This window comes from Odocoileus virginianus, chromosome 30 (assembly GCF_023699985.2).
Source record: "Odocoileus virginianus isolate 20LAN1187 ecotype Illinois chromosome 30, Ovbor_1.2, whole genome shotgun sequence".
NCBI classification, from domain to species: Eukaryota; Metazoa; Chordata; class Mammalia; order Artiodactyla; family Cervidae; genus Odocoileus; species Odocoileus virginianus.
In genome coordinates, this window is record NC_069703.1 from 29,275,946 (window position 1) to 29,303,727 (window position 27,782).

A 27,782-nucleotide genomic window follows, 5' to 3' on the forward strand; every position below is an offset into this window, starting at 1 on the left:
ACATCCCAGGGCTGTTGGGAATGACAGCTTGTTAAAGCTGAACGCAGCAGAGAAAGCCTGGGAAAGCCTGGGCCTGCCTCTGGAGACAGGCCCCTGGTGGGCTGGGAAGGTGGGGACATTGTGGCCACAGAGGGTGGACAGGGCAGAGGAGGGTCAGTACCCTGGCCCAGGCCCACATGCTCACCTGGCTAGAGGGAGGACTACCCAGGGAGGAGGGGTGTTTAATATCCATTCACCGTAAGAGCCATCTTTGCTTGAACACGCCAGTGGCTCTTCATGGTTTGTCTCATGTAATTTGGTTTGAAACTTTGACTTAGGCTGTGTGTGTGTGTGCACGCTCTCTGTCGCTCTTTGAGACCTTATGAACTGTAAACTGCCAGGCTTCTCTGTCTGTGAAATTTTCCAGGCAAGAATACTGGAGGGAGTTTCTATTTCTTACTCCAGGGGATCTTCCTGACTCAGGAATCGAACCCACATCTCTTGCATCTCCTTCATTGGCAGGTGGATTCTTTACCACTGCACCACCTGGCAAGCCCCTTGGCTTAGGGGATTACTTCCTTATTCTTCAGAGGAGGAAGCTATAGAGGAGGGCTGGGATTTGAACCTGGGTCATTCTGACTCCAAGTCCAGTGCTCTGTCCCTTCGCTCCAAAGGATTTGGGTGGCATTTTATGGCAGATGAAGCACAGTTGTTCCCCCTGCTCAATCAACCTGAGAGATTGGTTGGGTAGGGCCTATGGCTCCAGTTGACAGTCATATCAGACAGGTTAAGCCACCAGCCCCAGATCTCACAGCCAGAATTCGAATAGACATCTGTTTGATCTGCTTTTTGCATGACACGATTCTGCCTGTCTTCAGGGGCTCCCCATCTCAAGCCCCTGCATTTGAGGAGCTCCCAGTCTGACAGGGGCAACCATAACCATGCTGGGGCAGCATACGGTCCAACAGGAGAGCCGCACAGACAACAAGACAAGGCCCGGGGTCCCCGGAGGCACACTCCTGACACCCATCCCAGGAACCGGAAGGCTGGGCTTGTGATCCACACATCCATTCAGCAAGCCCATCCCTGGAGAAGCCCAGAACCCTTTTCTGCCTGTAGCTGTCTCCAGTCTGAAAGAGTGGGAACGGGTGGCTATATGAAGGTCCCAGAGCCGGGAGATCTGAGTGGCCTGAGGCCATTATTTGGCCCCTTTGGGCTGTTCTCCCACCTGAATCCCATCGAGCCGGTGATTGCTTGGTCACAGTCTTCACTGGGCACCCCTGTGTGGGGATATGGCATGTCCTGCAGTTTACTCTGAGATGGGCAGGTGGCCGAGAGCCAGCTCCAGGCCTGCAGACTGAGGACCAGGGTCCCTGCCCTGGGACACCTGCTCTCTCTTGAGGCTGTGGCCGGCCCTCAGCAGGTGCACGCCACAGGAAACGCTCTTGTTGTGAGCGTCATACCTGCCAAGGCCCAGTGCTGACCTGTGTGGCCTGTGGGCTCGCTCAGTGGGCCCTCCACGGGGAGGGTGTCCACTGAGGTGCAGACCACACAGGCCAGTGGACACACAGCCCTGGGTTCTTACCTGGGTGCTGCCACTGACTCGGGCACAGGGTTCTGTGCTTTGGGCAACGACTTCTTCATGTGAAATCAAGATATCATCCTGACCGTGTAGGGCTTTGGGGAGGGTTGCACCACAGAACTTCTTCTTAACCTCTCTGGTCTCATTGGATGCATCCATAAGACCGGGCAGTACTAGCTTCCTCCTTGGGTTGTAGTGAGGATGCCACGAGGGGGTTGATGTAGAGCCCTGAGCAGGTGGTGGTCAGTGCTTTGAAACAGAGGCTGTGATCTTGAGCATTAGTGAAGCCCGAGGCATCAGCTAGGGGTGGAGGTGGGGAAGCAGACCTCTGTGAGGCCCCTGAAGACTCAGGAATTTGGTGCCTCTGTCTCCGCAGGAGACAGTGTTTCTCAATGAGCCTGGGGATCGTGAGCATGGCCTCTGTGGAAGGCAGCGCGGTAGGTGGATGGAGCCCCCTTCCCGCTCACTGCCTGACTTTGGGCTCCGTTGGTCTCATTTATCTGATAGGATGAGGTGGTAGTTTCCAGCCCCAAGGACCGCTGGGAGAACCTGGCATGTAGGTGGCATGTAGGTGGTTGTAGGTGGCCGGGGCCAGAAGCAAGGGGAAGTGGGTGCCACGTGGCTCTTGCTTCAGGGTGCCCCAAGAACCGAGCTCTGCCCCTTGGCCCCTGGGTCGTGGAGCCGCTCCTGCAGCGATGGGACAGTCACCCCCGGAACGGGCACAGCCTGGTCTCCAGCCGCTCGACTCCCTGGAGACATTGGTCACTACTGTCTTTTGCTGAAAAGATAACCGTGCTCCCTCCTGATCCTGGGACCAGAGTCTCCAGCTAAGCCCCGTGTGTCTGTTCTGCTCTTTGGCTGACAGTCTTCTCCACACCCCTCACCCCCAGCCTCCCTGTGTGGGGAGGTGGAGGCTTGGGGTTAGTGCAGAGGCACTCAAGCCCACCCAGGGCCCCCATGAGAAAGGCAGCTGCTCTTTGCTGAGTGCCTGCCACGTACCAGGCTCTTGGCTAAGGGCTTTTCATCCCTGTTTTTTATTTCCTTCACCTTTCCGCTTATTATTGTCCCCATTTTGCAGAGACAGCTCTGAAAACCAAAGTTCTCAGTTCTTCAGTATGTGCGGTTTCTGAGCAGATTTTTTTTTTAAATTTTAACCCCCCCCCCAAAAAATAAAATTTAAAACCCATCCTAGTGCCATTTCCTCTGAGCTGACAGCAAGCATTTTCACCTCCGTGCAGTTTTGGGAGTCTGGTCTCACTTTTGTGAGGCTTGCGTCCAGGTAACAGCCCAGGATGTGAACTCCCATCTGTGAAGTGGAGGCTAGGCTGGGACCCTGGGTTCTGGGCCCAGGAAAGTGGATTTCCTGTCTTGGAAGCAGCATCTCAGACCCGAGTTTATAGGGACCACAGCAGGCCCAGGTCCTCCGGGCCAAGGGACTCCCAGGTGTGTGTGCCCGTTTCCTGTGGAAGAGGGAACACTCCTGGATGCTAGGCCAGGCGCGCCCCCTGCTGGACTGTCCTGGAGCCTCGTGGGGAGCTCACATCTGGGACAAGGGACCCGAGTCACTCAATGCTGCGGACCATCTTCACTGCCCGTGTCCCCCTAAGGGTGCTGAGGCGGAGCTGAGGGCCCGAGTCAGAACTGGGTCCCCGGTCTTCTCTTTTCCACTAAAAAATGCCAAGGAGGCCCAGAATGAGCACTGAGATCCTGGAAAAGTGATGCCAGTAGGGGGAAGAAATTTGTTTTTTTCACTTTCATTTTCTCTTGGAGCACAGTTGATTAACAGCGTTGTGTTAGTTTCAGGTGTGAAGCAAAGTGATTCAGTTAAACATGCATGTGTATCTGTTCTTCTCCACTTTCTTTTCCCATTTAGGTTATTAAAAAAGTGTTGAGCAGAGTTCTCTGTGCTATAGGGCTTCCCAGCTGACTCAGCGGTAAAGAATCTGCCTGCAACACAGGAGATGTGGGTTCAATCGCTGGGTTGGGAAGCTCCCCTGGAGAAGGAGAAGGCTACCCACTCCAGTTTTCTTGCCTGGGAAACCCCATGGACAGAGGAGCCTGGCAGGTTACAGTCTGTGGGGTCTCAGAGCCGGACAGGACTCAGGGATGGAGCACACACGTCTCTGCCGTACAGTAGCCCGTGTTGCTTATCTGTTTTAAGCACAGCGCGTGTACATGTTCCAGACTTCCAGTCTGTCTCCCCCACCAGGAGGACGTTGTTGGGCCTGTTGTGTGCCGGGCGCATTTCTTGTGCTTTTCTGCATTTTTCACGTCCTCCTCACTCTGCGGGTGGATGTCATGTTCTCCTTGCCCCACGCTTATGGACCAAGAAGCGCAGCTGGAGGTCCACCCTGACCCCACCCCCATACCTGCCCCCGCCCCCGAGTTCAGAAACTGGGTCTGCTGGGCTTGGCTGCAGGATCTCCGCTCACCAGCCGCGTCTCTTGGCCAGCAGAGGCGGAGAGGAGCCAGCCCTACGAGGATGTGCGCCAGGACAGGGCGCCCCGGGAGCCGGAGGACCTAGGCTGGAGCTCCAGCGAGTTCGAGAGCTACAGCGAGGACTCGGGCGAGGAGGCCAAGCCAGAGGCAGAGCCTGCCAAGCATCGAGTGTCCTTCCAGCCCAAGGTGAAGGGAGGGGGCATCCGTCACCCCAGCCCCCGGGCCCCCGAGAGCCGGGCGGTGAGGGCCAGGGCTGAGACTCCTGGCTCAGCCTCAGTGACTCCCAGGAGTGTGGTGAGAGAGGGAGCGGGGGCCCTGGTGTCCTGAGACGGGAAACCACCCGCCGGAGATGGATGGCCGCGGCGCGCCCCGTACCGAGCATGGGCGTGGTTAGTGCCCTGCGCCGGCGCCGCCCAGCTCCGCTGTGCCTGCGGCGCCCCGGCATCTGAGAAGGGTGCTCACGGAGTCAGATCCGGCCTCAGAATCCTCCTCCTCACGGGCGCGGGCAGCCTCACTGATGGCTGAGAGGTGACACGTGCACTAATGGTGAAGTCCAGTCTGCCAGTGCAGGAGACACAGGAGACGCGGGTTCCATCCCCGGGTCGGGAAGATCCCCTGGAGCACAAGAGGTCAACCCGCTCCAGTGTTCCTGCCTGGAGAATCTCAGGGACAGAGGAGCCGGGCAGGCCATGGTCCATGGGGTCACCAAGAGTTGGACATGGCTGAAGCGACTTAGCACACATGTGGATCAATCCAACTCTGCTTCTCAGATCAGCCCTAGACCCCACAGCCCTCTGCCCTGGGGAGGTGACCAAGCCGGCTCAGACAGAGCCGCAAGAGGGCTTCTTTCTTTTCCAAAGCCTTTCCAAAGTGCCATCCACGCATTGGTAGCTTCTGGTGTTTCTGCCTGGAACGTAGTTCATTCTGTCGACTTCACGGAAGAAGCCACGGAAGCCAAGAGGACAGACTGTCTGGTCCCTCCCCTCCTGTGACAGCCTTGCCCGTCCTATTTGTTCTGGTGCGGTCCCTAGGTCGTGTCTGACTCTGTGTGACCCCGTGGACTGGCTGTAGCCTACCAAGCTCCTCTGTTCTCTAGAGGCCACCAAAAGGCCGACGCTCTCCATGCTGAGGTTCGGGATTTAATGGGGAGCCGCTTCTTTGAGACAGGCCTACCCGACCGGAGGTGACTGGGTCCCTCTCAGGTTCTATTTTGGAAAGACCGAGGCAGGCAAGTGAGCCAAGGTGTCAGTGAGTCTTGCCTACAGGGAGGGCAGGGAGCAGGCAGGGGCCTCAGGCCTGGGCTGGATTATGGGGGGTGTCCAACTCCATGTTTTCAGAGTGCCTCCCACCCCTTTCTCAGTTTGGGGATTCCCTGGTGGGGAGGGGGTGCAGGCCAGAGCAGCACCCACACCTAGGAGTCTTCAGACAGACTTTACTGAGATGAAAAAGGCACCCCAGTCCTCGGGAAGACAGGGCCTGAGCAGGTGTCCCCTGAGCCCCAGCCTCCTCTTGGCTGGTCCCCACGGCAGGGCCACAGAAAGCAGCCTTGACCTCTTGCTAACCAAAAAGTTAAGCATCTCTGACGCCTCTTAGGGTGCAGATGGGGGTCCCGGGGGGCAGGATGACCCAACCCAGGCTCAGGGAAACCTTGTGGCCTAGGAGGAGATACCAAGTACGAAACGATTTGTCAAAAAGGAAGAAAAACAGGCCTTTCTGTGAACCTGAGCCTGTGTTCCTATGGCCTGCCCCTCGCAGGTGGGATTTGATGGGCCTGATCACAGGAGGCTTCCAAGAGAGGTGGCAGGAGCTGGAGGAGACGGGGGTCCCTGGGGGGAGGAACAGTCCAGACGAGAGCCGGAGGACAGGCCCCTTCCTGCTTCCGCCCTTGCAAGACTGTGAAGCCACCGCTCCCCCAGGGAGCCCCTTGAGAGGAGGGTGGGCCCTGTGTGCCCAGCGTGGCTCTGGAGAGTGTGGGCAGCTGGGACTCCAGGCCTGGGCCAGCCCTTGTCCCCAGCCCCTGGCTGTCGCTCCAAGTCCCCCGTGGCCGCGTTCCTAGCCCCCTGCTTTCTTGCTGGGGACCGAGAGGGAAGCGTCAGGCCCTCTCCGGGCAGGAGGTGGGGGATGTGGAGTTTGGCCTCTCCCGTGGGCATTGGGATCACGGGGGCAGATGCTGGGGCCTCACTCCCAGCTCCAGGGCTGGATGGGGCCTGGCCACCTGCTTTTTAACAGCCCTGGGTCCCCAGGGGCGGCCGGGGGCCCACAGAGCGCTCTGAGAAACGCTGGGAGAGCCCTCAGCTTGGCTTGGCCCCAGACGGGTCCTGGCGGCTGCCTGTGGACCCGTGTCCCGCACACCCTCAAGCTCTTCCTCGGCAGACAGATGGCGTGGCAGCGTTCTTGGAATTTCTCACTGCGAGGACTTCTTCCCTGGCCGCGGGCCCGGCCCACCTGCTCCCCTGCGCATGGTGGAGGGCTTTTCCTCTGACAGCCGCCTCTGCCTGGGAGCCCCCCGCTGCGAGCCCCTCCTGAGCTTCGGGGGCGCATCTGCCCCCCGGCCTCGCACTGCCGCCGCGGCACGGCTCCGGGGCCCCTCTGCCTGCCTCGTGCTGTGCGCTCCGGGGCCGCGGACAGCCGAGCTGGGCAATGTCAAGTCCTGTCCTCGGAGCCTGACGGGCCTGCGCCCCGTGCAGCTGCGACAGACCAGGGGAGCCCCTCCTGCAGGGGTCTGGCCAGGCCAACCCTCGGCGGGCGGGCTTTTGCCAAAGAGAATGACAGGGTCTGCAGAGGGACCCCTCAGGAGCCCCTGACCCAGACCTAACTGGAAGCCTGGTCCAGGTTCGCGAGGGCCACGGTCAGTGGGAGGTGCCTTTTCCAGCTATGAAATGAGCTGCACTGAATGTTTTCCTGACTGTGGCTTCTTCGTGATTAAGGTGACCGTGGTCTGGCTGTCAGAGGCCTGGGCAGCAGAGCAGGCTGGGGCCTCAGCTGGTTGAGTCCGATCTGGCCGTTGCAGTTGGCCTAGTCCTTCTGACTCTCAGGGTCAGAGAGGCGGAGGCCCAGGGCCTTCATGACTGTATCACATCAGTCTTTTTTACAGATGAAACAGGACTGCAGTTTTTTGGGAGGCTGAGTAACTCTCAGGATTTTCCCAGTCCCCTACTTCTTTGCATATCAGTAGCGAACCTTTGCCTAGTATGGTACAGCTTACGGAGCAGTTTCATTTATTGTTCCTGAGACCTCAGAGTGGTTGGTATCATTTCCTTTAAGAGTCTCATTAAAAAGAAAAAGAGCCTCATTTTGTTAGGATCAGAGAACCTAAGCGACAGAAGCTCAGAGAGGTTAAATGATGTGGTGAAGGCCACGCAGCCCATAAGTGGTAGAACCCCAACTCAACATCACATCTGGTTGGGAAAAAAATACTGTGTCCATTCATCCATCCATCCATCCATCCATCCATCCATCCATCCATCCATCTGTCCAGCCAGCCAGCCAGCCAACTGTCCATCCGTTCAACAAATATTGGGCACTTAGTATTTGAAAGACAGTCCAATAATACTGGCTTCCATTTTTTTGAACACTCAATAAGCTCTAGGTTCTGTCCGCTTTGCCCGGTTAACCTTCTTAATGACACTATGAGGTGGTTACTATGGCCACCTTACCTGTGAGGAAGCTGTCACTCAGCGAGGTAGAGACTTCGCAGCTGGTCAGCAGGGAACAGATTTGAAAGTAGCCTCCCTGCCTCTCAGCTCATGCTCCTGACCCCTCTGCCTGTCTGCTTCCTACAAGTAGTTCCAGTCTTATCTTCTCTGCACTTGGCCAATGCCACCCTTGCTCCTGAGGTTCATGCATTTGAGTGGCTGTCTGTCTGTGCATCTCTCTGTCCATCTCCCCAGATGGTACGAAGCCAGTCAGCCCCGTCCTTCCATCCAGTCGCCCGCTCTCCCTCCCCGAACTCTCCCTCCCTCTGTCCGTCCACCCTTCCTCCAAGTGACGGGCTCCGGCCAGTTGGTCCCAGCTCCTTAGAACCCGAGAACCAAACGTGTGCATCCCTTCCCAACCTCACGTTCAGTGACGTCACATCGGTAGCCTGAAACTGTCCGCGGCCAGCATGCTTGAACCACGGAAATGCGAGGAAGCAGGGTGCTTTTCCCTGCAGAACCAGTGGTTGGCTGTTTACCAGCACAGCACTGCTTCCGTCCACTCACTAATTCATCCACCTTTTTATTCATTTATGACTATCGGTTCGTCCCTCTACCCATTTGCCCAGCTGTAGAATCATCCAACTGAATGTATCCACTTGCTCTCGCATCCATCCGTTTATCTGTCCATCCATTCATCCGTGGGCCTGTTCATCTACCATCTGTCTGTTGCCCACCCAGCCAGCCACCCCTCTCTGCATGCAGCCATCCAGCCACCTACCACCCTTCCATCTCAGAAACTTACCAAGAACTTCCTCTGTCAGGAGCCCCACGCTGGGCTCCCAGGATGGGGAGATAACGGAGACACAGCCCTTGTCCTCTGAGTGCTGGGAAGGGGCCTGGGCTGTTCCCCTCCCCCCTGCCCCCAGCTCCTGAGCCCCGGCCCCCAGCTGGCTGGCGTGTCGGGCTGCGTGCTGCTGGAGCTGACCCCAGGCAGCAGGTCCCCAGGCCCCATCCTGCTGCCCCGAGCGGTCCCTCCTCTGCCTCACCCGAGTCTCCTCTCTCCTCTGTCCCCGTGTCTGCTCTGCTGCCTGCCCTGCCCCTCACCTGCTCCTTCTGCTTGGCTGCCGGGGCTCCAGCTTTCTCCAGACCTGACTAGGCTAAAGGAGAGATGCGTCAGGACTAAGAGAGACATCCTGGCTCTAAGAGTTGGGGGGAGAGACATGCAGGAGCTGAAGCACAAGTGCGATTGTAAGGTACCGTCTGCCTGTCCCTCCTGGTCCCGGGCGCCGGGGCCTTTCCTGCTGCTTCGGGGGCCGCGGGGAGGGGGGTGCCCCGAGCCCCGGGCCCTGTCGGCGCCTCGCACCTGTGGCCTTGGCTGACGCCGCCGGCTGGCTTGCTCCTGTCCCCATCCTCACCTCTCTTTCTCCCCACCCTTCAGCGACCCCTCATCTGTCTGTGGGGACTCCTGGGTGGGCTCTCAAACTCCAGGGCCCTCGGAATCCCCTGGGTGCTTCGAAAAACACACAGTCCTGAGTCCACCTGCAAAGAGCCTGATTCTGCCAATCCGGGCCAAGGCCTGGGGATCTGCAAACGGGATGGCTCTGGCTGGGTGGGTCTGGGTCACACCTTTAAAGTGTGACTGTTGCTGATGCTTAACATTCCTCCAGCTCTGAGCTGTTCAGAGAGCTCCCGGTTAGGAGGCCAGAGCGAGAAGCCTCAGCACTGCCTCTTAGCTGGGACTCCTGCTTCAGCCTAAGGGTGATGCTGCTGACGGCCGTGGGTCCTACTCACTGCACCTGCTGTGCGCCGTGGGCTCTGCAGGCCTGGATCTGAGTCGCAGGTCCGCCCCTGCTCGCTGTGTGGTCCTGGGCGGCCTCTTGACCTGTCTGAGTTTCGGTTTCCTTGCCCGTGAGATGGTGGCAGAAACAGTGCCGGCCCTGGGGGGTATGAGCTCAGACCAGTCCCGTGCCCAGTGCCGTGCTGGGCGCCGCCCCAGAGCTCAGAGCGTGCTGACTGATGTTACGTGTGTGTCTGACCGTTTTCTCCCCGGGCACCCGGGAGGCCGCCGTCCTACCGCTGTCGTTAGCGTTAGTGAGGCTGGTCACAGCAGCGGTCAGCAGCTGAGCCGGGACCCGAGCCTGGGTCTGTAGGAGTCAGAGCCTGCTCGCCCTCCGTCCTGCGGCCTAGCCCAGTCCTCAGAACCGGAGGTGTCTCTGGAGAAGTGGGAGAGGCGCTTTTAAGGTTTGCAGGTCCCTTACTCAGAGCCCCTCTGAGAGCCTGTGCTGGGGGCGGGGGCAGGTGTGACTTCTCAGGGGGCCTCAGCCCAGCGGTGGCAGAGAGCACGTGGAGGGTGGTGTGCGGCCTGGGTGCTCTCCCGGCCTGACCCCCGAGTCGGCCCCGGGCTGGCCCGTCCTCAGCGCCGTGTGATGGTGGAGGTGGCAGGGTGACCCAGCGATGCCTCTTGCGTATAGGCCTGTTGCTCTATTTTTGCCCAGGAAGAGCTTCTGATGGTTCCCCCAAAGACCACTTTGGGGGTTTCTAGGTCAGCCCCCCAGTTCCTGTCTCAGGACAGAGACCTCCATCTGGGAGTCATGACCCCCCAGAGGAGGATGGGCATCTCTGTGCGGTTTCTGGGGTCAGTGTCTGTCTCTCTCATTAGATTCTCACAGGCATGTATGGCACCCCTGCTAGTCTCTCCAAAAGGCCGAGAATCACTGCTCTAGAATCGAACCATTTAGATGCAGGGAGCGGCGCGGGAACTTCCCTTCCCTCCCCAGCCCCACGTCAGCCCCCAATGGCTGTTGGTTATTTCCAGACAGTCGCCTTGTTCTGAAAGGTTTCTGTCCTGCCTGCAGCCTCAGCATCCACTGGGAGTTCAGCAAGCCTTCCTGGCCCAGACCCTCGAGAAGTGCCACGGCTCCTGCCGTGGGGACCAGGAGGTGCTGTGGAGGACGGTGACAGTGAGAGCAGAGAACAGGGGCCCCCAGAGAGTGCTCCCCACTTTCAGCAGAGAGCTTCAGGGAGGAGGGGTTTCCCAGATCTACACTGTCCATTGTGGTGGCCACGTGCCTCTTCACGCTTAAGTTAATTGAAATTAAATATCACCGGGACTTGTGGTCCTCCGTCGCACCAGCCAGCTCTCGAGTGCCCTGTGGTGACATGTGGCTGGCAGCCGCCTTGCTGGGCAGCGTGGTTGCCTTGCAGAAACTTCCAGCACTGGCCGTGCACTGGGGAAGCGGCCTCGCTGGGGGGTGAGGTCGCCGGGCTGAGGGGACCATAGCTCTGTGTGCCGGTGAGGCTGCCACCCCCGTCCTGGGCGTGTGCCCACCCGGGGAAGCTGCGCCCAGCCTCCCCGGTTCCCAGGCAGAGGCTCAGCAGAAGCCTGGCTGTCTGGGTGGGGTGGGGGGGTGCCCCCATGGGATGGAGGGAGCCCCTGCGGGCGTTGTCAGCTGTGAAGGGAGCTGCCCGTCTACTGTCGGCGTGCTCACCTGCACCCTGTCTGTTCAGTCTCAGGCCCTGGCGGGGCTCAAGGGGGAAACTGAGGCTCGGGGAGGTTGAGTGTCTCGTGCAGGGTCAGGCGGCCGGGGGGTGGCGGGGCTGGAACTTGAGCCAGGCCTAGGACTCCAGGCCTTGAGGCTTTTTGCCATGTCGCACCGTGTCCTTAACTGGACCCCAAGGGAGAAATCTGGGTGAGGAAATCCTCTTGCCCTGAGAGGGTGACCCCAGGGAGGCCCCCCACGACGTGAGCCCCTTCCCTGGAGGCCTTGGGGTGGCCCCGCCCTTGGCCTCAGCTGCCAGCACCCTGGGGGCGCCGCTCTGGGCTCCCCACGTGTGTAGCCCGGCCCGGCGGCCCTGGGTGGTGGTGGGTGTCCCCAGGCCCGCCCCACATCCCTGACGAGCCCCTCTGCCTCTGCCCAGATGACGCAGCTCATGAAGGCGGCCAGGAGCGGGACGAAGGACGGGCTGGAGAAGACACGGCTCGCCGTCATGCGCAAAGTGTCCTTTCTGCACAGGAGGGATGTCCTGGGTGAGGCACCGGAGGCAGGCGGGCCCGGTGGGCGGGCGGGGCGAGGTCGCCGGGTGTCTGGGCGCCTCTGATGGGGGGGCCTGGGCCTGGTCCCCACAGGCGCCAGCTTGTTTCCCAGGCTCCGGCTGGTGGGCCCTGTCTCTCCTGGGGACCGTGGGCCTCTCCCTTCAGCGTCCCTGCCCTGGACCTCCTGCCTCTCACACTCACCTGGCCTCATCATTGCTTTTTGTTTCAGTATTTATTATCTGGCTCGGCTGGGTCTTAGTTGTGGCACGAGGGATCCTCGTTGAGTCCTGTGAGGTCTTCCTCTCAGCGAGCTGGACCTTTTCTCAGTTGCAGCTCCTGGGAGCTGTAGTTGGGGCTTTCAGGATCTAGTTCCCTGCCCAGGGACCGAACCCTGGCCCCCGGCCTGGGGAGCACAACGTCTTAACCGCTGAGCCACCAGGGAAGTCCCTCCCGACCTCATCTTTGAATGTGCCTTTGTCCACTCACCCCTCTCTAAACCCTGCTAAGTGCCCTGCTCCATGCTGAGTGCAGGGACGCTGTTAGCTGAGTTGCCTCCAGGAGCGCCTGGTACACTGCGGGAGGCGGGCGTGTCAACAGGAAGTGACCAGCTGCTCGGCGGGGTACCATGGCGGGAGCTGGGGGAAGTGAGTCTGGAACGTGGGAATGAAAGATCGGGGCTGAGAGCAGAGGAGAAGGGGACCCAGGTCCCTCGGGCAGGGCACGGGGGGAGGACGGGCGCTCCTGGCCGAGGAGCCGCCGGAGGTGGGGAGGAACAGACGGTCAGGAAGTCAGCATTCGTGGAGCAACTGCTGGGATGCCAGGCACTCTGCTAAGAGCTTTACAGCTTCTCATTCAATCCTTATAAGCACCAGACCGGTGCAGAGGGCTGTCCTGTTCCCACCTGGACGTGAGGGAACAGACACAGAGTGGGTGAGTGTCTTGCCGGGGGACACACAGGCGTGGAGGGGACGGAAGAGGCTTCCTCTGGCTGGAGTGAGGCCGGGGGTGAGGGCTCAGGGCCCGGTGAGCACAAGCATCCACGCCAAGGGGGGCGGTGAGGCCCCGCACCCTCCTCAGGGCCCGGTGAGCACAGGCGTCCACGCCAAGGGGGGGGGTGAGGCCCCGCACCCTCAGGGCCCGGTGAGCACAGGCATCCACGCCAAGGGGGACGGTGAGGCCCCGCACCCTCCTCAGGGCCCGGTGAGCACAGGCATCCACGCCAAGGGGGGCGGTGAGGCCCCGCACCCTCAGGGCCCTGTGAGCACGGTGTCCACGCCAACGGGGACGGTGAGGCCCCGCACCCTCCTCAGGGCCCGGTGAGCACGGTGTCCACGCCAAGGGGGACGGTGAGGCCCCGCACCCTCAGGGCCCAGTGAGCACAGGCGTCCACGCCAAGGCGGGGGTGAGGCCCCGCACCCTCAGGGCCCAGTGAGCACAGGCGTCCACGCCAAGGGGGACGGTGAGGCCCCGCACCCTCCTCAGGGCCCGGTGAGCACAGGCGTCCACGCCAAGGCGGGGGTGAGGCCCCGCACCCTCCTCAGGGCCCGGTGAGCACAGGCGTCCACGCCAAGGGGGGGGTGAGGCCCCGCACCCTCCTCAGGGCCCGGTGAGCACAGGGCCACGCCAGGGGGGGGGGCGAGTCGCCGGGGTCGGCGCCTCTGAGGGGGGCCGGGCTGGTCCCCACAGGCGCCACTTGTCCAGGTCGGCTGGTGGGCCCCTGTCTCTCCTGGGGACCGTGGCCTCTCCTTCAGCGTCCCGCCTGGACCGTGCCTCTCCACACTCACCTGGCCCACATTGCTTTGTTCAGTATTTATTCTGCTCGGCTGGGTCTAGTGGCAGAGGGGATCACTCGTTGAGTCCTGTGAGGTCTTCCTCTCAGCGAGCTGGACCTTTCTCAGTTGCAGCTCCTGAGCTGTAGTTGGGGCTTCAGGACTAGTTCCTGCCAGGCCAACCTGGCCGGCTGGGAGCACACGTCTTAACCGCTAGCACCAGGGAAGTCCCTCCCGACCCATCGTGAAGTGCTTTGTCCACCACCTCACCTCTAAACGCAAGGCTGCTCCATGCTGAGTGCAGGGACGGTTAGCTGACGCACTCCCAGGAGCCCTGGTACACGCGGGAGCGGCGTGTCAACAGGAGTGACAGCTGCTCGCGGGACCTTGGCGGGAGTGGGAAGAGTCTGGACGTGGAAGCAAATCGGGGCTGAGAACAGAGTGAAGGGACCCAGCCCTCGGGCAGTGGCACGGGGGGAGCAAGGCGGGCGTCCTGGCCCAGGACCCCGAGGGGGAGGACAGACTGCCAAGGGGGGCGGTGAGGCCCCGCACCCTCCTCAGGGCCCGGTGAGCACAGGCGTCCACGCCAAGGGGGGATGGTGAGGCCCCGCACCCTCCTCAGGGCCCGGTGAGCACAGGCGTCCACGCCAAGGGGGACGGTGAGGCCCCGCACCCTCCTCAGGGCCCGGTGAGCACAGGCGTCCACGCCAAGGGGGACGGTGAGGCCCCGCACCCTCAGGGCCCAGTGAGCACAGGCGTCCACGCCAAGGGGGGGGTGAGGCCCCGCACCCTCCTCAGGGCCCGGTGAGCACAGGCATCCACGCCAAGGGGGACGGTGAGGCCCCGCACCCTCAGGGCCCAGTGAGCACAGGCGTCCACGCCAAGGGGGGCGGTGAGGCCCCGCACCCTCCTCAGGGCCCAGTGAGCACAGGCGTCCACGCCAAGGGGGGCGGTGAGGCCCCGCACCCTCCTGAAATCTGTGCACGTGGGCCTCCCTGTGGCTTGGCTTCCTCGTCTGTACGTTGGGGCTGATCGGGCCTGTGTGTCGGGGGCCCTCGGGGGGATGACCGAGCGGTATGTGGGAAGAACCCAGCACAGCTGCCCGCCCCGCGCGGCAGGCCTTCTTCCCGGCGGAGCCCCAGCAAGCAGGCGTTTGGTGCTGGGACAGCGTCTCGGTGACCTGGCTACCGCCCTGGTGCCACGGCCTCCTGGCCTTGCCTGGTCCTTCCCCTCATCTGTGAAACGGGCTTAATCCCGCCACGGCATGTGCTGCAGGAGGCCCCGGCCCTGATCAGGGAGGGAACGCTGGGCCGGGCAGGAGCCGGGACGGGGCGGGTAGGCTGGCTGGCCAGAACGGTCCCTGGTCGCCCTCCCCATCCCGGGGCCCTCCCCACCCCGCCTGCGAGCCCGGAGCCTTTCCTAAAGTGACCCTCCCACCAGAGGCGTTATTAATAGCCGCGGCCGGCTCGAATCACCGGCCAAGAATGTTCCCCCGGGGCGCGTGGGGGAAGAGGAAGCCGCGGGCTGGTCGGTCTGGCTGGGTGCGGGGCCGGGCCCAGGGGGCCATGTGGGCTGGGCAGGGGGCCCTCCCCCGTGCCCACCCCCCCGCGGCCGGACGCGGCCCGTCGTCCTCCTCCTCCTCCTCCGTCTCCTGCTCAGGTAAGGCCTGCCAGCCTGTCCCTGCCCCGCCCCGCCCCGGGCACCTTTCCTCCCGCTTCCCCGGCGCCGCCTCCTGCCGCCCCGGCTGCTGACCCGGCTCCCAGGGCCGCAGGCCGCAGGGCCCCGTGTCCCCCGGCCGTGTCCGCCACTCGTGGGCCCGCGCTCTGCCTGGCTGCCTCTCCGCCTGAACCTCTGTCTGCCCGGCTCTGCCCGTTAAGAGCCGCCCTCACTTGCGTCCTTGTCCCCTGCTGGCGTCGAGCTGAGCCTTTTCCCTTTTGGGTCTCTTTTTTGTGGGGGGGAGACGGAAACACAGAGCCAAACAGCTTCTTCTCAGGGCTTGCATTCTTCCCTCTTTTCGGCGTCCAGAAGAAAACTATTTTTAGTGCCTGGTGATGGGGACACGGGCGGCCTGGCCTTTGGCAGGCAGAGGCGGGCGGCTCTGAGCAAGGACAGGGACTCGGCAGGGTGGGTCCTGAGAGCTGAGCCCCTGTGGCCTTCTCCCCCCTCGCTTCCTCGGCCCTCACCTCTTTGTCCGGGTGGGCGTCCCCCAGGGGATGTGAGGAGGGCTGTCACCCTCCGAGCCGCTCCGAGGAGCTGCTCTTCCCAGGACGCTGGTCTGCGGGGGCCGCGGCTCCGGCTCCTGGAGTCTGAGCAGGTGCGTCCTTCTCGCCCGGCACGCGTCACCAGCCCACTTCCCTTTCCAGGTGACTCGGAGGAGGAGGACATGGGGCTTCTGGAGGTCAGTGTTTCGGACATCAAACCCCCAGCCCCGGAGCTGGGCCCCATGCCGGATGGCCTGACCCCGCAGCAGGTCTGTGGGGGCGTGGGTGTCCCCGGGGGGTGGGACAGCGGGTCCCAGCCTGCTGCCTGGGACCGCGCCCGTCTGGGTCTGAAAGGGGAGGCGACGGTCAGTGGCAGAGCCCAGCTGGGAAGGGGCCTCCTGGGATCCCACTCGACCCGCCGCACAGGCTGGCCACACTGGACCCTGTGGGTTGGCGCTGCTGTTCCGGGTGGCGCGGGGCTGCCCCTGGCACCCTCGCCGCCCAGCCCCGAGACCACCAGAGCGGCTTCTGCAAAAGGACGAAGGTGTCTGAAGAGAAGGCCTGCAGTCAAGAGAGGGCTGGGCAGCATCGAGCTCACCCAGCTCGGAGGGGACCCTGGGGGCGCCTGGCCCCCCGTCTGCCCACCTGTCATCAGCTCAGACCCCAGAGTCACTGCGGGTTTCCCAGGAGCCTGGCTCTTGGGTGTGTCTTCCTCCTCCTGGAGGGTCATATGGAGATCGGGGCACCCGTGCCCTGGGACCCTGTGGCGGAGCCATGACTGAGGCCCCCCCGTGGCTGGTTTTCCCCTCCCCGAGGCGGGGGATGGCCCCTACCTCCCTCTGCTCACGAGGACTCTGAGCAAGACACATCGGGGCGGCAAACACATCGAGCGATTGGCTGGTTTGGCGTTGGCAGGACATCCTGACGTCGCACCCCTTTTGAAAATGAGAGATTCGGCCACACCTCTCGTCTCGGGAGCCTGTCTGCCTCCTTCCTTCCCTCTTTCTCCTACTGGGGCCCTGGCAGCATCAGGGCGGTGGCCCCCAGCCTCATCCCCTGTGCAGTGAGTCACCGTCAGAGCTCAGAGCCGGGCGGGACCCCAGCCCGCCCGCCCAGAAGCCGGGCTTCCCCTTTCTGGCGTCGGCCGGGTCGGGAGCCTCTTGCATTTCTTGGAGCAGCGATGTTGGTTGCTCCAGGCCAGTGGCTCTCATGGAGGTGATCTTGTCTCCCAGGGGATGTTTGGCCGCGTCCGGAACAGCTGGTGCTCACAGCTGGGGGTGGGGCCCCTGGAGTCTACTGGAGAGAGGCCAGGGGTAGTGCTGGCCACCTGTGGGGCATAGGACCGCCCCCCACGTCAGCAGGCGGAGGCTGAGGGCTGCTCTGGGCACCCCTGGGGACCGGGAGTCCTGGACAGAGCGTCCGTTCGCAGGGCAGCTTGAAGGGCGGCAGCTGGCTCGTCAGACGGCCTGGGGGGCACAGTCAGGTCCAGGCCAGGACAGCGGTGGGAAGAGAGGCATAGGATGCCCCGGCGCGGGGAGGGCGGAGGCGGGTGGTGGGGGAGGCACCTGCGCCGCCGCGCTCAGGACGGCTCGGGGGCGTGGTGGGGGTCCGTCACCCTCCCGGCCCCGGGCCACGACCCCACTCACCTACGACGCCTTTCATAGGCCCTGTCCCAGCTTCGCTGCACAATGGGGCAGCAGGAGGCTTTAAAAAGCCCCGCTAGCCAGGTGGCGCCCCAGAGCAGTTCAGTGTCCGGGGTGGAAGCCACGTGACTCCAGTGTGCAGCAAAGGCCCCCACCCCCGTGTGGTGCTGTGTCCACGTGAGGGTTTCCTGAGTGGGCACTGGTTGGGCTGCCCCTGGGGGAGGCACCGATTTGGGCTGAGAGATGGGGGGAGAGGGGAGGGAAGGGCTGGGGTGTTTAGCCTGAAGCAGAGTCCACTTGAGCGGGTGGGAGGACACGCTCAGGACTGTCTCCTGGGAGAGGGATCGGTTAAGGATTGGATCTGTAAGTGGCGGGAGCTGAGATTTCAGTTCTGTCTAAGAAGGAGCTCTGTACAAGGGTGGTCCAGAGATGGAGGCCTCCCGTCCCGTGGAGGAGCAAGGTGGCTCCCCACCCCTGGATGGGCGTGCACAGGCCGGGCAGGACCCTGCAGTCCCCGCGTCCCCGGACCTCATGCTGCCATCTGGGGAGCACAGGCATCTGTCTGGGGTGGGCTGGGGCTCTGGGAGTTGGTGCCAGCCTGCCAGAATCCAGTGGTCCAGGAGTGGCTCTGGGAGAGACGACTTCCTGCTGCTCCGCTGGCTGTGACACCTCTCCCCGTCTCCGGGTGCCCCACCCACGGCTGGTGCTCGCCCGCGCTCTGTTGGCATCGTTGGCACGGGGGCTGACTGTGCTCTCTGCCTGAGCAGGTGGTCCGGAGGCACATCCTCGGCTCCATTGTTCAGAGCGAGGGCAGCTACGTGGACTCTCTGAAGCGGGTCCTCCAGGTACGACTCCAGGGGCTTCAGGAGCCCCTCCAGGGGCGTGTTACAAGGAGTGTTTGGGGGCTGTGGGCAGTTTTCAAGGGAAGGCACCAAAAGCCAGTGTTTCTATGGGGACAGCAGGACCTCCGAATGGGGAACACTGCGAATTTCAGGTGCCCCAGTGTACGGGATGACTGGGTTTTCTGAAATGACATTGGGGTTCAGTGAAATGAGATCTGTCCCGTGGGCCTGAGAGCGAAAACCGAAGGGCACTCTGTCGTGTCCGACTCTCTGTGACCCCGTGGACTGCAGCCCTCCAGACTCCTCTGTCCATGGGAGTCTCCAGGCAAGAACACTGGGTGGCCATGCCCTCCTCCAGGGGATCGCCCTGATCCAGAGATCTAACTCAGGTCTCTTGCGCTGCAGGCAGATTCTCTCCCATCTGAGCCCCCAGCCTGGACCTGAGACTGTGGTCCCTCTGGTGCCCTGAGTCGATCCTGCTTCCTCATCCCTGGGATCCCTGGGGCGGGGCCACCGCTCCCCACTGTCTCAGAGCTCCTGGGATGGGGTGTCGGGCTCACCCCACCCCCCTTGCCATCAGAATGCCCAGGAACCGCTGAGTAGAGCCTTGCATGACCCAGGTGTGCCGGCCTGGCCTGTTTGGTTTACATTCCTGAAACAGTGACTGTCGGGGATGCTGTGGGCTGTCTGTACGGACCCCGCGGAGGGGCACTGTTGGGGTGGGAGAATGCTCGGAACACTCTTACTTCCCCTGCCGAGTCTGGATCCACAGTGGAGGGGCCCAGACCCCGGGCAGGTGGAGACAGGATACCCCGTGTTTCTGACGAAGCCGGCTAGAGACCGCGGCTCTCGGTCTCGCTGTGACGCCGCTGCCGCTGCTCCGTCGGGCAGACTGGCTCAGTTGCAGGCAGAGCCGCTCCGGGCCAGCCCTGGGGCCTGCCTCCACGGCGCCCTCTGCAGACAGCGTCTCCCCAAACCCCGCTTCCCACCGAAGTCACGGCGGTGGGCTGTGCACGGTTGGAAGGCTCAGGAGCGTTCCGTCCGCGGAGACCCGGCCGGGCGAGGAGCGCGGGCCGAGCGCTCCCGGCGTTCTGCTCTGCCGGCCCCGGGGTCCCTGAGGGCAGTGGGGGCGGGCCTGGGGCTCACCCGGCCGCCCGCCCCGGCTGCAGGATTACCGCAACCCCCTGATGGAGATGGAGCCCAAGGCGCTGAGCGTGCGCAAGTGCCGGGCGGTGTTCTTCCGCGTGAAGGAGATCCTGCACTGCCACTCCATGTTCCAGATCGCCCTGTCCTCGCGCGTGGCCGAGTGGGACGCCACCGAGAAGATCGGCGACCTCTTCGTGGCTTCGGTAGGCGTCGCCAAGCGCCGCCGGCCCGTCGCGGCGCACACCGCGGCCCTCGCGGGCTGTCTTTCAGGCCAGCCTCCTGCCTCCCTGCTCCTGGTGTCCACGCCAGCGGGGTCCGAGGGTGGCAGCGCCCGAGTCGGCCGGCTCACTGCTCGCCCCCAGGAGGCTGGCCGCTGTGGGCAGCCACCTAGCCCATCTCAAGTCTCCCGCGGAGCGCTCACACCGGGCAGGGCCCGGCCCGGAGGACCCCGAGGGGTGTCAGGGCAGGCCCGCTGGGTCGTGCGCCGGGAGATCTGCCGGTTCCCAGCGCCCCCTGCAAACTCGCGCGCTCTCTGGGCTCAGCTCCCCATCTGTGGAAGGAGGGGATTGTAGGTTTCTGAAACGGAGGTCTGTGGGCCCCAGAGAGATGCCTTGGGTGAGAGAGGGTCGGGATGGCAGAGCCCGCGCTGATGTCTTTTAGGCAATTGGGCTAAAAGGCAAAAAGTACTGTTGTGAGAGCCCAGCACCCTGGTCGGTGTGTCTGCGGGCTCGGCCGGGAGCGCCGTCCTCGGTGGCGGGGCGCGGAGGTGGGGGTGCGTGGAGCACAGGCCCGCCCTCCCCTCTGCCCGCAGCCCAGCTCCCGGGCCCTGCCGCCTGCCCCGTGACCTGGGGTCTGCGCCTCTCTGCGCCCTGTCCGCGGCCCTCACTGGGCGACAGGTTTCCTGACCTCCAGGCTAGCCGAGAGCCCCCGGGAGGGGAGGGCTGTTGCCCGCGGGGAGGGTGGGGGTGCCGCCAGCCCGCCCCCTCGCCTGGATGTGACCCTCCGGGTGGCACCCCTGCCTGTTCCAGTTCTCCAAGTCCATGGTGCTAGACGTCTACAGTGACTACGTGAACAACTTCACCAGCGCCATGTCCATCATCAAGAAGGCGTGTCTCACCAAGCCCGCTTTCCTCGAGTTCCTCAAGGTGGGCCTGCGGGCGACCTGGGCCCCTCCCGATGGAGCCCCGCCGTGCGAGGGCGGGGAGGCTTCTCAGGAGGCAGGCCGCTGCCCGCGGTTTCTCTGGTCCAGGCACCTCTCTTCTTGCCTCTGGGGCGTCCCCAGTCCCCTGGGAGAAGATGAGCCTCTGCTCCCCGCCCCCTAAGGGGGTGATGAGAATTAGCGGGTTCATACGCCACTTGGGATCTGGAGCTTTGACAGGAAGGAGGGGAGCCGTGACATCTTGCTGATAGGGGCTGGGCTTGGGTGGGTCTTCAGGTGGGCCTCGGCACTGTGGGGTCACGTGGAGTAGCCGTGGGGCCTCGTCCCCACCCCCCTCTCCCTAGAGCACGGTCATAATTCAGACGGAGACCCTGCCCAGCAGAGGGCACAGGTGGGCCAGGACCCCCAGCCCCAGAAGACAAACCCACAGTCCAGATCCCGGAGGGTCGGGGCTTTCTCAACGGGGTCCCATCTGACGCGGGTCCTGGGGGGATGGTGGGGTTGAAACAGAGGGAGACAGGAGAGTGTGTTCCGGGTACCAGGGCGGTGGGCAAAGGTCAGAGGCAAGTCCAGCTGGATCCTGGGGGCACGGGGTGCCTGGGAGAGAGGCGCAGAGCTGCTGAGTTCAGTTTGGGTAGATCTGGGCCTCAGGCCTAGGGCCTGGGATGTCATAGTGCAGGCAGTGGGGCGCCGCTGAAGCTTCGGGTGGACGCAGATGGAAGCGGAGGCCGGTGGGGACGTCCCTGGGTTGCAGGGGCCAAGGTGTCAAGGTGGCAGATGTGTCGGTGGCATGGTGGAGACAGAAGGGAGACCCAGGACAATGAGAAGCCCCGTGCCCAGCCCGCCCTGGCCCGGGCCCGTTCACCTTACTTTACGTGGAGGGAAAGGTGGTCTCAGCTCCTTCCAGAGGCCTGACCTCTTGAACAAACGGCTGAAGGTCCTAGTTATTACGCTTTTAGCCCAGAGACCTTAACGTGGTTCTGCAGGCCCCCGAGGCTGCGGGGCTGTGCAGAGGGCCCCCGTGGAGGCAGGGACCCCTGGCTGCGGACCCAGGGGCCTCCCTCAGGCCCGAGGCCGGCCAGCGTCCTGGGGAGAGGGACCCAGGTCTGCACGCTGTGCGCGGGAGCCGGGCCCCCGCGTGGGGCGCGCAGTGAGTGACGCCGCCTCCCCCAACAGAGACGCCAGGTTTGCAGCCCTGACCGTGTCACGCTCTACGGACTGATGGTGAAGCCCATCCAGAGGTTCCCGCAGTTCATCCTCCTGTTGCAGGTACCGCAGCGGGTTCTGGCAGCCTCCGGGGCGGGTGCGTGCCTGGAGGGGTCGGGGTGGGAGGCCTGGCTCTGTCCCGTCACCCACAGCCCTCGCGTAGGCCGTGCAGGGTGGGCAGGGTCTCGGCCCCCAGCCCCGCTTTCCTCGCCCCTGGGGTGGAGCCCATTCAGTGCGACCACATCCTTTCCCTCTGCCGGTGGGAACCCGGTGACGGGTGCGGACAGGCGCCCACGGCGGCGGGGGGCACATGGAACCCCAGTGCCCTCGGGGCCCCTGGCAGGGGGGAGAGGCCTGTGAGGGCTTTGGTCTCGGTGCTCCAGGCTTCCCGAGGGAGCGTCAGCCCCCCAATTGCCGGGGGTCCCCGGGCAGGAGGTGAGCCCCCCGAGGGCCTCAGCAGCATCTTTCCCCGTCCTCAGAGCAGACAGCAGCAGCAGTGGGTGTCGTCTCCGCACTCTCTCTGTCACTGGGGCCGGGCTGGGTCCCCCCAGTCGCGTGACTTCACGTTCTCACGCGGTGGCTGTTTCTCCCCGGGCTCCCGGCTGGGTCCCTGTCCGGCCGGGTCTCCGCGGGGACCATAGAGGCTGAGGGTCTGCTGGGGTGGGGGTCTCAGTCCTGGCTCCCCCTGGGCCCCACAGGACATGCTGAAGAACACGCCCAGGGGCCACCCGGACAGACTGTCGCTTCAGCTGGCCCTCACGGAGCTGGAGACGCTGGCCGAGAAGCTCAATGAGCAGAAGCGGCTGGCCGACCAGGTGGCCGAGATCCAGCAGCTGACCAAGAGCATCAGCGACCGCAGCAGCCTCAACAAGGTGGGTGCGCCCCCGCCCGCCGCCTGCCGCCCACCTCTCAGCACCTCCGGGTGGCCGACAGGGGTGGCTCCTCGCTCCTCTGGGGTCTGCAGACCTTACCTTGAGGATGAGTCTTTTTTTCTCCCCTAACATTTATTTATTTATTTTGACAGTGCTGGGTCTTTGTTTTCCTGTGGGCTTTCTCTGGTTGCGGCGTGGAGGCTTCTTTTGTTTTGGGGCACGGGCTCTCGGGGGCGTGGACTCAGTTGCCCTGTGGCCTGTGGGGTCTTCCCAGACCATGGGATGTCCCATGCATCGGCAGGCGGCTTCTTAGCCCCTGGACCTCCAGGGAAGTCCCGAGGAGCAATCTTGACTAGACCCCTTCCTGGCCACCCTCACATTAGTTTACCACTCAGGCATTGTTAGGATAAAAGCTGATTTTATTTATCTGTAGAATTGCCAGTAAAAACTCCAGAAATGATAGCCTAGTATTATGTTTAAACCACTGGGCTGTGGAGGCAGAGTCTGGGTGTGAATCCAGATTTTGCCACTGGTGTTTACTGTGGGGACTCACCTAACTCTCTGAACCTCAGTTGCTTCCTCTGAAACCTTCCTCTGAAAGGAGTTGGACAGCGCCTGACCCTCAGGGCTTCTGCACGGCCAGGGAGAACACTGGCAAAGTGGCAGTTAATGCACCTTAATGCACCTTAATGCAAGGTGTCATTAGTAGTGTTAGGTTTTAAGAAGAAAGACCAAAAAAAAAAAAAAAAATCCATGCCATATTTTGAGATTGCAACTTAGAAACATTCTAGCAAAAAAAATCTTAACTTTCAGGTGAGTCTATTAGAGAACCCTGTTTTTTAAACTATTATTTATCTATTTTGTTTTTGACTTTGATGGGTATTCTTTGCTTTTTTGTGGGTTTTTTTTTTTTAATTTGCAGCAAGCAGGGGCTACTCTTTGTTGTGGTGCACGGGCTCGCATTGCAGGGGCTTCTCTTGTGGGGCACAGGCTCCGGGCTCTTGGACTTCAGTGGAGACAGCTCACAGGCTCAGTGGTCGCGGCTCGTGGGCCCTGGGACACGCAGGCTTCAGTAGCTGTGGTTCCAGGGCTTGGTGGTCATGGCTCGTGGGCCCTGGGACATGAGGCTTCAGTAGCTGTGGTTCCAGGGCTTGGTGGTCATGGCTCGTGGGCCCTGGGACATGAGGCTTCAGTAGCTGTGGTTCCAGGGCTTGGTGGTCATGGCTCGTGGGCCCTGGGATGGCTCGTGGGCCCTGGGACATGAGGCTTCAGTAGCTGCGGCTCGTGGCCCTGGAACATGGTGCTCAGCAGCTGTGTACAAGCTTCGGTGCTCCCAGGCGTGTGGAGTCTTCCTGGACCAGGGATTGAACCTGTGTCCACTGTGTTGATAGGTGGATTCTGGGAGGTCCCTAGAGAACCCTGTTTGTAAAACACAGAGAGAATCAGTCACCTCCCGGAGTCACCCACCAGGGAACTTTAGTCCTGTGTCTCCTTGGCGGCTTGTGGCACACACATCTTGCAGCTGCACCCACATCTGGGAGGTCCCCCACCCCGGGCTCCGCCCCCTCTCACTCAGTAGAGGGTGGGATTTGGTCCTGATGGTTTGCAGGGAGGTGACCACACCCCAGGGCACTTGGCAAGAACAAGAGTTGTTCTCTGGGGAAGGGACAACGCGTAGGGTCACAGGAAGGTGTTCAGATCATCTGGGGGAGAAACTGGGAGCCTCCTGGCTCTGTGCCCCCAAAAGCAGAACTAAGGCCGGTGACTAAGTTCAGCGGGATTTCAGCCACGGGGGAAGAGCTTTCTGATGTTTGCCGAGCGTCACCATGAGCACCGCGGCCCTCCCCACGTGGCCCGCGCTTCATAGCCTGTGATGGTCTCTGACCTCCACTGTTGTCTCTGATCTGTACTGCAGGCCCGTGGAGCAGGGCCAGGACAAGGTGTTTTAAGTTCGGGGTCCTGCATCTTAAGATGGTCCCACCTCAGGCCAAATTCAGGCTGCACAATTGTACTCAGGCCCACACAGGACTTTTAAGAAGATGAAATTGGTTGCCAGCATTTAGAAATGGAGAAGTGTCCCACAAAATTTAGACTTGTTCATCTTCTCGAAGGGTTGGAAGAGCTGGCATCGTGGCCCACCTTCTCACGTGGGGCCGGTCACCTAAGCAGCAGGTGCCCGCACCCCTCAGCCCCCATCCGGGTCTTTCCCCTGAAGTTACCTGCTGGCAGCTGGGTTTGCTCCACCCGTTCCAGGAGGATAGAGCTGGGAGGAAAAGATAGGACAGGAGAGGAGCCCCCTCCAGGGGTGCCTCGTCCAGGGTTGCCCAGGGTGGGCCTCCGGGGTGGGGGCGTCCCTCCTCCCCACCTCCGGGCGGGGCTCCCCCAGCCTTCTAATTCGGAACGGCTCTCAGGCACGCGACTTGGGCCCAGTCACAGCCGCCGTGTGGCGTCCGAGGCTCTTTACGCTCGAGAGGCGTCGTCTTCTGTCTCCTGCTTGCGCTCCGCGTCTGTGACCGTGAGGGCTTCTCTTGCTTCGGCTCACACGCCTGTGCAGTCACCTGGGGGAATTCTCTTTCTGTGCTCCCCTCCCCTCTGGCCACTGGGGGACACCCAGGCCGTAGGAGCAGTGGCCTCTGGCTGGAGGTCAGGGAGACCCGTCTGGTGTCGGGAGACGGACTGACAGCCCGGGCCCGAGTTCCCCATCGTCACGTGGCCGTGCTGGATGCGTTCCGGGTGGTGGCGGTGGCTGCACACCGCGCCCTCCCTGGCCAGGGGAGCTGGCCCCCGGCGGGGTCTCGGCCGCTCTGAGCCGGCGCTGTCCCCTCGCCGCCCGCCCCCCCAGAGAGAAGCGGAACCGAAACCGGGCGTGCCCGGAGCGGAACCGTGCAGCCGTTTCACAATGTGCCCGCTCAGGACCTGGCTGCAGGGGCTGCTTGCGCAATATCCGAGCGTTCTTTTGTCTTTTTCTTTTTTATCTGCTTAACTGGCAGGAGGGTGGTTGCCAGAAGGCAGGGGACTTTCCTGTCCCACGTTCCGGGTCTCGGCACACGTGGCTGTCTTTTCTGGGGCCTGCTATCCTCAGGGTCCCAGCTGTGCTTTCACAAGCCGGTGGTCAGCTGGGTGGTGGAAGTTGTGAGGTGGGGGAGACCAGCCTTTGCAGTCATGGGGGGACCCCTGGGGGACCCTGAGTTTTTTTTGTGTGTGTGTGTTGGGAGCCACAGGCCTTTCCCTGACTCCTCTCACCCCCAGCTTGGAGCGGGCGCGTGTGCGGCCAGCTGCCTCGCGCTGGAGACAGTGTATGTGGCCCGGCTCCAGCCTGCCCTGCTGCTCAGCCAGCAGGGGGCCTTGGCAGGCTACTTTGCCCTGGGGGTCCCTGTCCCCTCGTCTGGGAATGGGGGCCTCGGGACCCTCGAGCTGGTGAGAGGAGGCGTGGGCTCCCTAGCGGCATGCGGAGCTGCACTGGGTTCTGTGCTGCTGGGACAGACATGGTTCTTAGGGGCTGGCAGGGTGTTTCTCTCCAGGAGAGGTTTTGGGGTGATCCACCCTTTTCCTTGCGAGGATGGGGAGGACGGGGGTGGCTGTTGTGAGAATGTGCTTGACTTTGGGAATGAACTTGGCTGAACACTCTTCTTCCTCCGCAAAGTCCCCTTCGCAACGACGTGTTTTCCGCGGGTCCCTGGCTCTGATGCCGGTCCCGTGCTGGCTGCTGTCAGCCCGGGGTGGGCACACGCCTGCCCGGAGGCGTGAAGGTCTTCAGCCTGGTCAGCGTGGTCCGAGGGCTGCCTTGCTGACCAGCGGAGCCCTCCCAGCCCTGCACGAGGCCTTCCGTAAGGTCAACAGGTCAGGGTGAGGAGCGGGACCTGCCTTCGGGCCAGGAGTCTGCCTGCTTGAGGCCGCGTGAGCTGTGGGGACAGGGGCCATCTGTGGGGTGTCCCACCGTGGGGCCGGCTCCCTGGGGCCAGCACTCAGGGGGCCCTGCATTTGGGTTAATGCTCTGCCATCGTTGTCTTGAAGTTCTTAATAATTCTGAGTGAGCCCCGTTTGGGGCTCTGTCGGTCGCGTAGCCAGTCAAGCGTTTCCCTGGCGACCTGAGCTTTGGTGCCGTTACCCACGGAACAGCCGAGGAGGCCGAGGTGTGGGCAGGCTGCCCGGCACTGGCCAGAGGGCTCCACGGCGTGCCTCGGGGCCAGGGTGTGGCTCTGTGCCCCGGAGCTGTGCTGCCGGCAGGGATGGAGGGGGCTGGCGGTCAGTGCCTCTGGTCCCCAGGGGTGGAGGACATGGTCCTGCCTCACCCCCGCTTCTCCCGGTCGTAGTCCCCTTTGGGTGTGGAAGGACCATCCTGAGTATTCGGCGCAGTGATGTCTGCGGACCAGCCCATGAGCGATGCTGGCGTTGACCTTGCCCTGTCTCCTCCCCTAGCTTCTGACCTCGGGCCAGCGGCAGCTGCTCTTGTGTGAGACGCTGACAGAGACTGTGTACGGTGACCGCGGGCAGCTGATAAAGTCCAAGGAGCGCCGGGTCTTCCTACTCAACGACATGCTGGTCTGTGCCAACATCAACTTCAAGTAAGCGGGCCTGGCCATCACCCCCCACCCTGGGGACCCCTCTTGTCGCGTCCCAGTTTGTCCCGGCCGGGGTCCTGTGTGAGCCCGGCTGAGGGCTCCAGCTATCTGACTTCCTCTTCACCCCTCTTTGCCTGCTGGAATCCCAGTTCCTAGGAGGGCCCATGGCTGGCCACGGCTCAGAGTGGGCTCTTCTGGAACTCTGGAACTCCTCAGAACGAAACAGCCTCCCGAGTTTTGACCACTTTGAAATCCAAGAGGGATTTCTTCCCTGTCTCCAGCCCAGATCCCAAATCCCTGCTGTAGCATTGTCATCATCATCATTATTATTTTTGGCTGCGCCATGCGGCATGTGGGGTCTTGGTTCCCAGACCAGGAATCAAACCTGTGCTCCCTGGGTTGGGAGCCAAGAGTCTTAACTATTGGACCTCTAGGGAAGTCCCCCAAGTCCCTGCCACTTTAAGTCAAGTAGGTTTTCCTCCAGCCAGATTGCAGTGTTTTTAGCACAAGGCTTTGCCTTTTCCCCCCACTCCCTGCCAGAGCCTGGTTTCCTGGTTCTGGGTCAGAGGTTGCAGAAATGCCTGGGGCCAGCCCGCCGGGCCTGGCTGGAGTTGGGACTGGAGTCAGAGCCTTACAGTGGGACGAGGGCCATGCCTGAGGCCTGAGTCTGCAGACTCGTGGCCTGAGGGTGCAGTAGCCCTCCGGAAATCT

At 62.6% G+C, this 27,782-nt stretch overlaps 1 protein-coding gene across 10 annotated transcripts in view; it reads left to right on the top strand.

The window, feature by feature from the left end:
- ARHGEF10L (Rho guanine nucleotide exchange factor 10 like) overlaps positions 1-27,782 on the top strand; it is a 149,489-nt gene that overhangs the window by 60,655 nt on the left and 61,052 nt on the right. For 5 of the 10 annotated variants that reach the window (XM_070458781.1, XM_070458780.1, XM_070458784.1 and 2 more), the window contains 10 exons: positions 4,014-4,186; positions 8,775-8,891; positions 11,557-11,665; positions 15,804-15,910; positions 18,052-18,129; positions 19,296-19,475; positions 20,301-20,417; positions 21,608-21,700; positions 22,336-22,509; positions 26,929-27,074. In XM_070458781.1, the coding sequence (XP_070314882.1) occupies positions 4,014-4,186; positions 8,775-8,891; positions 11,557-11,665; positions 15,804-15,910; positions 18,052-18,129; positions 19,296-19,475; positions 20,301-20,417; positions 21,608-21,700; positions 22,336-22,509; positions 26,929-27,074 (1,294 nt within the window). Of the gene's footprint in view, positions 1-4,013; positions 4,187-8,774; positions 8,892-11,556; positions 11,666-14,909; positions 15,100-15,803; positions 15,911-18,051; positions 18,130-19,295; positions 19,476-20,300; positions 20,418-21,607; positions 21,701-22,335; positions 22,510-26,928; positions 27,075-27,782 lie in introns of those variants that run through there. The other 5 variants (XM_070458787.1, XM_070458788.1, XM_070458783.1 and 2 more) reach the window with 4 other exon arrangements.